At 44.7% G+C, this 9,403-nt stretch overlaps 1 protein-coding gene across 2 annotated transcripts; it reads left to right on the top strand.

Annotated features, from left to right (window-relative positions):
• Positions 1–893: 893 nt before the first annotated feature.
• MRPL17 (mitochondrial ribosomal protein L17) lies at positions 894–2,377 on the top strand. Of its 2 annotated transcripts, XM_074335914.2 has the most exons (3): positions 911–1,164; positions 1,495–1,563; positions 1,924–2,377. In XM_074335914.2, exons 1-3 carry the CDS (start codon positions 991–993, stop codon positions 2,197–2,199), a joined length of 519 nt encoding a protein of 172 aa, XP_074192015.2. In that variant the 5' UTR covers positions 911–990; the 3' UTR covers positions 2,200–2,377. The 2 variants fall into 2 exon arrangements, with proteins under 2 accessions (XP_074192016.2, XP_074192015.2); XM_074335915.2 differs by lacking the exon at positions 1,495–1,563 and having other exon boundaries at positions 894–1,164.
• Positions 2,378–9,403: the final 7,026 nt, after the last annotated feature.

Below are 9,403 nucleotides of genomic sequence, written 5' to 3'. Positions count from 1 at the left end.
GACCCCATCTCTGCCTTCTTGATCACATGGAGTTCTCCCTGTGTGTCTGTCTTCACATGGTTGTCTGCACTCTGAGTGTCTGTCTCTCCACTTGAGTTCTTTTATAAGGACACCAGTCATTTGAATTAAATGCCCACCTACTCCAGTATGACCTCATCTTAACTAAGTGTATCTGCAATGACCCTATTTCCAAATGTGGCCATATTCTGAGGTACTGGATGGAGGTGAGGTGGAGGAGGTGGGGTGGGGTTAGGACTTAACATATCCTTCGGAAGGGGATAAACCACAATTCAACCTACAAGGAAGAATTTTGACAAATTCTTTGCAAATTTGCCAGGCTCCAAAACTGAAACTACAATGTTATTTTATGTTACTTTATACATAAATGCGTAGGCATGTTTTCTCTGTCTGATTATACGTACTTACCGCAACAAATGTTTCACTATCTGCGTTTGTTTTCTGAACATCGTGGTTATTCATTTCATTTCACCATGATTACTGACAATAATTTTGTCAAAATGACGCCCTCTACTTTTGTCAGACCCGCCGGACCTCCACAGCTCAAGGCGGGGCGAAGCCGCCAGCCTATAGGAGCGCGACCCCTCCAGGCGCCTTTTTCCTCAGATACTCACTTTCCCAGCAGGCTCCGCAGCGAAGCTTCCCCTCGCCCTGCAGGACACCAGACGACAGACGCACCTCAAGAGGATCCCGACGGCAGGTTCATCCCACACTAGGGGGCGCCCGGTTCCCTGGCCCGACCGGCAGCGCTCCGGGTGCCTGAAGCCCGCCCAGCTCGCCTCCTCTGAACAGGTCAACACCCTTTCTCCGCCCTCCCGCGGTTGCCAACGAGGCAGGCTCTGCTGCTCATGCGCAAACACGTCCACCACGCATTTACGTACGGCGCATGCGTCCTCTCAAATCCGCCTCTCCGCGCCGTGTCCCCTGGAGTTTCCAGTTCCGGCCTCAAGGGGGCGGGGAGAAGCAGGTAACATGCGGCTGTCACTCGCCGCCGCCATCTCCCATGGCCGCGTATTCCGCCGCCTGGGCCTTGGTCCCGAGTCCCGCATCCACTTGTTGCGGAACTTGCTTACGGGACTAGTGCGACACGAACGCATAGAGGCGTCATGGGCGCGCGTGGACGAGATGAGGGGTTACGCTGAGAAGGTGAGAGGAGGGGTCACGCAAAGTGGGTGAGGGGCGGGACGCTCAGGTCCACAGCGCGGATCTGGCTGAGGGGTCGGGGTTCGGCTGGACTTGGGGAAGGAGTGGGACCGCCCTGGGACTCCCTGTCTGGAGTCTGAATCCCCCACTAGCCAGAGTCCACTGCTTCGGTCCCTCAAATAGGAGACTGTTTAGGGCTGCGGGGTTAGGGGTGCCCTGAATTAGAGCGAAGCTTTGCTAGTGGGTTGAATAGGTTGCAGTCCATCATTAGAGGAGTACGATGGGCGCCTCGTTTCTTGCTCCGGTTGGATCAGTGTTGTTCTGTCCTCACAGCTCATCGACTATGGGAAGCTGGGAGACACCAACGAAAGAGCCATGCGCATGGCCGACTTCTGGCTCACAGTGAGTGCATACTAAGTGCCACCCACAGTTCATCATTTGCTCCCTGAGTGGGAGGGAGTTGTTAGAGAAAGGGCGACTGGGCAGAATAAAGCCAAGGCACTCACTTACAGACAAATGTTGTGAACTAAATTAGAAATGCATGCCCTAAATTGCTTAGATTTGATGTGAATCTGAATCTGCACATCTGCCTGTAACTGACCCCACCAAAGTAACTGTTACTTTGATTCTGCCACATTAGAGGGTGGGGGAGGGGTGTGTGAGTGTGCGTGTGTGTTTGGACGCAACTTTTGGGAGTGCTGAAAGCTAAGTGTCGCTGCCTTGGTGCCTGACTTTGCTCTCTTCTGGATAATTCTCTTCTAGGAGAAAGACTTGATCCCAAAGCTGTTTCAAGTACTGGCCCCTCGGTACCAAGGTCAGAATGGGGGCTACACGAGAATGCTGCAGATCCCAAATCGGAATAAGCAGGATCGGGCCAAGATGGCAGTGATCGAGTATAAAGGGAACTGCCTCCCACCTCTGCCCCTGCCTCGCAGAGACAGCAACCTTACACTCCTAAACCAGCTACTTCAGGGGCTGCAGCAGGACCAGGAAGCAAGCATCCGCAAGTCCCACACGGCTCCAACACCAGGGATTTAACTGGAGCCAAAGTGTGTGTGGCCCTCATCAGTGCCCAGGGTCATAGGCCTTTGGAGCTCTTTTAATCGCTAGGAAGAAGAGCTAGAGTTGTGAAACGGACCATCTTAATGGAGCCCAGAACCTTCTGGGAAGCCAGATAACCCTCTCTTTGCACAATAGATAAAATTCCTTGTATGAATATATGGAAACTGATTTTTTTTCTCCCTTTGGAATTTCTGAGAATAAGAACTATCCAAATGATCAGTCCCCATGGGGTAAATTCACAGTGTATGTTTCTGACTCTTAGATCTGGATTTTGTTTGCTTAGACAGTTTTGTTTTTCTTAATGCCAGTTTATATGGGTGTGAATCCTGTAATTCCAAAATGGCCCCCAAAGTTTTGCCATCTAGCATAGAGACTGAGCCCCTGGGATTTCTTAGAGAAACACTACTTCCTGACATGAGTTGGAGAGTGAACATATAGAAGTGAACCTTCTATAATAACCTGGTACCCTAAGCACCTTCAAGGAACTCAACAACCATTCTGTTTCTAAGCTGGATGACATATTACCCTCATGTCATCTCCTCCAACCCTGAATGGGCCTCAGAGGAGAGGACTGGGAACTCAGATGTACTACCATCCTGGCCAAGGGAGTAGAAGCATTCAGCAGAGGATGTTAGACTCCAGAATAAGCTCCTTCCTCTTGGAGTGGGAGTTGGGGTGGGGAGAAAAGTAAAGGAGAGGGTTGAAGTTAGAGGAGAATTAGGAAGTTAAACCTGGGAATTTCCTGGAAATTTTTTATTATCAAATCTGGGCCTCTCTGGGAACTCAGAAAAGGGAAATCTGGCTTCAGAATGGCCAGAGGATATGAGAAGTAGGAAGCCAAACTGGGCCCAGCCAGGCTGCGCATCCCTCAAGGCTCAGGCTTGACTAGGGTGGTAGTTGTGGGAAGAATTGGTGCTGTCATCCCAGCCAAAATATTTGATAGCAGGGCCTGACTGTTCGCATATCACTAATAGGGTGGAAAGAAGAGCTTTTATCGTAGGCTGGACCTTCAGATTGTATTGGGCCCACCAAACCCATCCATTGTCTGAGGTAATAAGGGTGAAGGTGGAGAGGTCACTGGTCTAGCAGATAGAGACTAGCTTCAGTGACAGGTATTCTGGTACTATTTCACTGCAGCTGCTCTAGTCTGACACTATCTACTCCCAACAGGGTTTTCCATCTCTCCCCCTGCTCCAATTTGTCACATTATTACCAGAAAGCTCTTTCTGACATTACATTCCTAGCACCATTGTAGACATTAAAGCATTTATTGAATAAACCTAAAACTCTGAATGCTTCTCCCCAAAAAATTTATCCCCTACCTGTCTACATGAACATTCACCTCAGCTAAATAACTTGAAACACTTTTCTTAAACATAAAACCATATCTTTAAGTACTGGTAATAGGTGGGTTATGGCTGACTCTCATAACTTTTCCTCCTGGCCCCAGGTATATACCCATCTTTGGAGCTTTCAGCAGTTCCCTGAATACTTATTAAGCATCTGCTAGTACCCAGCATGGTTTAAGCACTTAGGGATATAATCTTTATCAAAGTGTTTGCCGTATGTTGAAGCCCTGGGAGAGATAGTAGGGACACAGAGATGAAAGGAAACGTCTCCCTTCAAGGAACTCACAATCTAATGGCCCACTCCCAATGCCACAGGGGCCTCAAGAAACATTTTAATATTTTGGCACCCCCTTTAATAATGTGGCCCAAGTAAGAGTATATGAATCCTAGAACTAACTTAAGGCTCAGGGATAACATGGGAAATAACACTGTCGGTTTTCCTAATCTGGCCTGTAAATGATAACTTTTCCCCTTAGTTGTTGGAATATGCCCTCAAGTCCATCTGGGCACCTCGTTAACAAATTGCAAACCCCTAAGAGCAGGGCCTAGATGCACTGGAATTCCCTCGCTACTTTCAGAGCTTTTCTATCTCGAGATCCAGTTCTTTACTGCAAGGTTGACAGTTATGCCCTCACCCTTCAAAAAATAACAAAGAGAACTCTAGCCTCAACAGTTCAGTGACACAGTATAAGCCCAATATCCAGAGGAGACACAACTACAAAAGCCAGGGACTCATCTACAGTCAAGTCATGTTGAGTTTATTCCCATTATGTTTCTGAAATCTGCAATCACCTCTCTCCCTAGTGTGAAATTCAAGACATCTCTATCCAAGATTACTGCAACAGCCTCCTAACTTGCCTCCTTCCACACTATAGCCAGAGCGATAGATATCTGATGTCTAAATTCTCTGCTTGATGATCTGAAAGAAGAGTCCAGATTCCTTACCATGACTCCCTTTAGTGCCTCACGCATCTGCTCACTACTCCAGCACCTTCCCTTGCCTCTAATTTTATGCTCCAGAAGCCTGGACGTCCTTATTTTGACTGTTTCCCTATGCACAACCCCGTTACCACCTTTTGTTGATGCAGCCTCTTACCACCGGGAAAGCCCTACTTCCCCTTTTGCCTACCTAACTTGTACACAAACTTTTGGCATCTCCTGGGTGGCTTCTCTGACCATCCACACACCTAAATTCATTACTTTGTGAATGTGGGACTACTGCAATGTTTCCATAATCCACTGAATTTATCACATTGTATTACAGTTCCCTGCAGTGGATTGGTTCCCACACATCCATCCCAGATTAAAGGAGTTAGTATTTCCATCCCCTTGCAATTGATGTTGATGGTTCAGCGATGGATAGGCCTAAACTAATTTAATTGAGGCAGTGAGAATCCAGGCTCTACTCTGCTGGACAAGAAGAGTAAGTTAGCATGTTATTCTGAGTGCCATGGGGAACTGGCTTTAGGCTGAAGACGACACCGAATAGCAGGTCAGAACCATTAAAAGGAACTACATAGTAATATTTAATGGTTATTCCCATGTGAGCCTGGGTTTTCTGTTAATTGCTACAAAAAGACATGGGCTTCTTCCTCTACAGGCACTAAAGTGCTCATAATGACTGTCAAAAATGTAAGCATGGATCTAATTTATTTCCCACACATTTCATATTTCAGTTTCCTGAGATCTTTCTCACTAACTTACAAAAAATACCTATCCATTTTCGAAGACTTAGCCAAAAGCTGAAATGATATGTCTTTTGTGAAGTATTCACTGAATTCCCAAGCAAAGCGAGGCACCAGTGGTCCAATTTCACACTATACATCCTTCATTGCAGCAAAGGCACAATTACATTGTTTGGTACCCTTCCCTAGATAGTGAACTCCTTGAGTATAGGGGACATATTTAATTCACTCGTGACACCCAGTAGAGCACATGGGACAAAAGAGGCATCTTCTGAAAATGTCTAAGGACTGAATCAACACACTGTGTAAAGTTCTTAGCCTAGCTTGGCAATTAAAGCAAACTCCTCCCTTCCCCAGTTTCCTCTTACTTCATCTGAAAAAGAACTTCCTGTAATGCTGGTTTCCCATTGTCCACTACTGGATAATGTCTGTTACCCTTAAGGCTTTCCTCTTCATGTCCTTAAGTACTTGGGCATATTGTAATTCATGTCTTTGAGTCTGGAACATTGAATTTGGTAGTTAGGCTTGAGATTCCCTAATAATAGAAATCGCCTATATGTCTGTATTTTGAGGAAAAAAGTTTAAACTTAGGATGTTTTGCATTATGTTTCTCAATGTATGTTTATTACAATTTAAATATACTTTAGACTCACACACACACACAAACTTCTATCAAAACTGATGCTCTAGGAAGATGAGCCTTGTTTGCACTGTGGCTTCACATATACCTCGGCACACTGCCATGTAGCCCAGCATGGGAAGCACAGCATTAAAGTTTCACTGCTGTTCACTTCAAGACAATGAAAACACAAAAGCTGTACCTAAGGTTGTCACGGAAAACTGAATGCCATCGTCCTGACTTAATTTGTAACTGCTTTTCCTTAAAATTGTTTCAGAAACTTTCCTACAACTTTCTTTTCATCCCAGAAGGATAAAAGAAAGATAAAATAGTTCAGTTTTGTATGAACTCGGTTTGAGATGCCTGGGAGCATCTGGAGTTTGAGGACGAGTTCTTCGCTGGGAGGACAGATTTGGGAGTTGTCAGCAGTTAAAGCTAAGGAAATGGATGGGTAACTCACAGTATATATGTAGAGGAAAAAGAGGCTGAGGTCACATAGTAGGGGACAGACAGGATACAGAATCTGAAGGAGACTGAGAAATTGCCTTCTAAAGGGAAAGAGAACCTGCAAATTTCATCACAGTACGTTCTGCAGTGTCTTCCTTGTTCATAGAAGCACTCAAAAAATAATTACCAAATATATTCAGCAAGTATATTCCTCCATTCAAAGCACTGTGCTAGTATATATAGAGAATACAGGGATGACTTTTCAAGGTCCCACAAGCCAAAAGGAGGGACAGACTGTAAACAAATGTATACAACATAATTGGAAGTGTGAAAGTGGTGCGTTCAGGCTTACTGGAGTACCGAGCAAAGAGCTCAATGAAGAACTTCAGAGGAAACAATGCTAGGGCTGAACCTTGAGGAATGAGTAGGTATTCATCATGCACATCATGCATAGGGGGAGAAGTGAGATGTGAGGGCATTCCAGGCAGCAAGAGCTACAGGTATGAGTGCACTGAATTATGAAACAGTATGTGGTGTTTCAGAAATTCCAAGTAGGTAATTTGGTACAGCTGAGGTTTACTATTTGAGGAAGAAGTGGAGGAAATGATGCAGGAAAGCCAGGCAAGATCAAGTCACAAAGGGCCCTGTAAGACATGATAAAGTGCTTGGATTTTATCCTGAAGACCAGGGGAAGCCACTGAAGGATTTTTAAATGACAAGAAAAAGATCAGGTTTGCATTTCAGAAAGATGATTATTGCATCAGACAGGAAAATGGGTTAGAGGAATGAGACTAGAAGAAAAGAAACCAAATAGGAGGCCTTAATTAAAACGTTGCGTACGGCGGGGTTTAAATCCCTCATACCCCTCTGTTCCGGCAGGTTTTTAAAAGAAGTAACTTTAAAATGCACTCTTCTCTTTAAAGCGTGAATGCTTCTATGTCATTTATTATTTTTCTATGGAATTTTTTAGGATTTACTCACCTATGATGTTAGTAATCCCTCCTGGTGTGATACTGCAGAAAGCAGCTTCCTTTGTTATTAACGAAACACAAATAATTCAATAAAATGTGCAAAGTAAAAAGAGTCAACAGTAAAAACAAGAATTCTCGTTATCCGTCCTTAATGCATGGCTCAGAAAAAAACGAAGATTCTCGTGATCCGTACGCAACGTGTTAAGGAATCCAAAGGGAGTTCATTGAAGACCAGACTAGGCCAGAGGCAGGGGAGATTGAAGCTGACAGATCAGACAGCTACAGAGGAGATAGAATACACTGGACATGGTGTGATTACATGAAGTAAAAGAAGTTAAGAGTCAAGGATGATACCAAGTTTCTACTTGGGCAGTTGGGTGGGGTAATTCCATTCATAGAGCCATTCCAGCAACAGAATAGCAGAGGAGAAGCAGATCTCAGATTACTGTGATGAACTTTGTTAAAAACAAACTATTCATGTTAAGGCACTATCTCATGAACAGGAGATACATGTTAACAGCCTTGTGAGCTCAGAGGATGTATGTAAGCTAGCAATACAGATGTGAGAGTCTCACACACACACACACACACACACAGACGGGAATGGAGGCAATTGGATTAGATGAGAAGTAAGATGACTATGAAAAGAGAAGACAGGCCAGTGATAGCAGCACCTTGAGAGGAAAGCAGATTTAAAAAGTGAATTTTGAAGATCAGTGTATTCGTTTTTACTATGGTGTGAATGTTTGTGTCCCGCCAAATTCACACGTTGAAATCCTAATGCTCAATGTGATGGTGTTAGGAGGTGGGGCCTTTCGGAGAAATCCTCATGATCAGGATTAGTGTTCCTATAAAAGAGACCCTACAGAGGTCCCTTGCCCTGTCCAACATTTGAGGACACAACAAAAAGCCACCAGCTATGAACCAGGAAGAGGGCCCGCAGCAGAACTCGACCATGTGGGCACCTTGATCTTGGACTTCCCAGGCTCCAGAACCATGAGAAATAAATTTTTGTTGTTTTTCACCTACCTAGTCTGTGGTATTTTCTTATAGCAGCTGAAACAAATTAAGACAATTTTATAATGAATACTTTTGCCAGTCCTTAGTCATGGAGACCAGCACTTAAGGGTATGTATATGTTGAGGGAAAAGTCCAAAATCATGTTTTGAGGGAAAAGGGGGAGGGTGGAGAGCTTTCTCATTCACCATTGTGGTTTCTATGGCTGTTCCACCTTTATTTAAAGCCCCTTGTCTTTTAGGATTTGGCATTGGTTGTACCACCTCCTCCTGATGGTCTTGGTCTTAGCTGCTAAGGCGTAGACCACCAGCTGGCCCAACGCACAGAAAGTAAGTTGGTAAGTTTGCCTGTCTACCTTTGAGGAGAAAACATAGCCCAGAGCTAGTCACAAAATGAATCATTAAATAAGAGACCTAAAAGGATGGGCTAGAGCAACACACAGAATATCATTAAGTCAAAACACAACTGAGAAGTCAACATGGAGCTAGCAGAGATAGAAGCAAGTACTGGAAAGCCAAAGAACTCTCTGGAGGAGTTCTACAAACTCTGAGAACCAGCTACCCCCTTTTTTATAACAGCCTGGGTGATTCATGCTGGGCTGATTGGGGATGGAGGTGGGGAAAGACAGCATCTGATCACTGACATATTTAGTGAAGTCAGGCCCAGAGTCTTGTTCATCCCAAGACCTGCTACCATCCCATGTATGTGCTTTCCCTATCTATGTGAATGCCCCATTCAAGACTCTGGCCCCATAGTACCTTATTGTTCTCTCCTCCTGAAACCCATCTATCCAATCCACTGTTTACTAGACTTTTGACCCTTTCATGACCAGATCTACTTTACCACTGAAATTTTATCTTCCAGAATCTCATTCTAAACGCACTTTCTTACCTGTGGCTCTCTCATCCCCTTGCACACATATCAAACTTTCAACCTCTTCTAACTCCAGTCCTTTGAATTCTCTTTTCTCCCTGTGTGTATCAGGCTTTTCCTCCTTTTCAACTGGCCTAGATGTCATGATCCAATACTTCATCCATTCTCATGGCAACCCCTATTCAACCCTATGTCTTCCTCTCCCACCCACTTACTAAT

This window comes from Rhinolophus sinicus, chromosome 14, assembly GCF_057876585.1.
Source record: "Rhinolophus sinicus isolate RSI-liver-muscle chromosome 14, RSI-T2T, whole genome shotgun sequence".
NCBI lineage: Eukaryota > Metazoa > Chordata > Mammalia > Chiroptera > Rhinolophidae > Rhinolophus > Rhinolophus sinicus.
The sequence above is the reverse complement of the archived record's forward strand: the minus strand, read 5'-3'. Positions and strand labels throughout refer to the sequence as shown.

Bases quoted from the DNA above. Each gene is read 5' to 3' on its own strand.
- MRPL17 (XM_074335914.2), top strand. From the start codon at position 991: ATGCGGCTGTCACTCGCCGCCGCCATCTCCCATGGCCGCGTATTCCGC. The intron at 1,165-1,494 runs GTGAGAGGAGGG...CTGTCCTCACAG, and splicing joins TGAGGGGTTACGCTGAGAAG to CTCATCGACTATGGGAAGCT. The intron at 1,564-1,923 runs GTGAGTGCATAC...ATTCTCTTCTAG, and splicing joins TGGCCGACTTCTGGCTCACA to GAGAAAGACTTGATCCCAAA.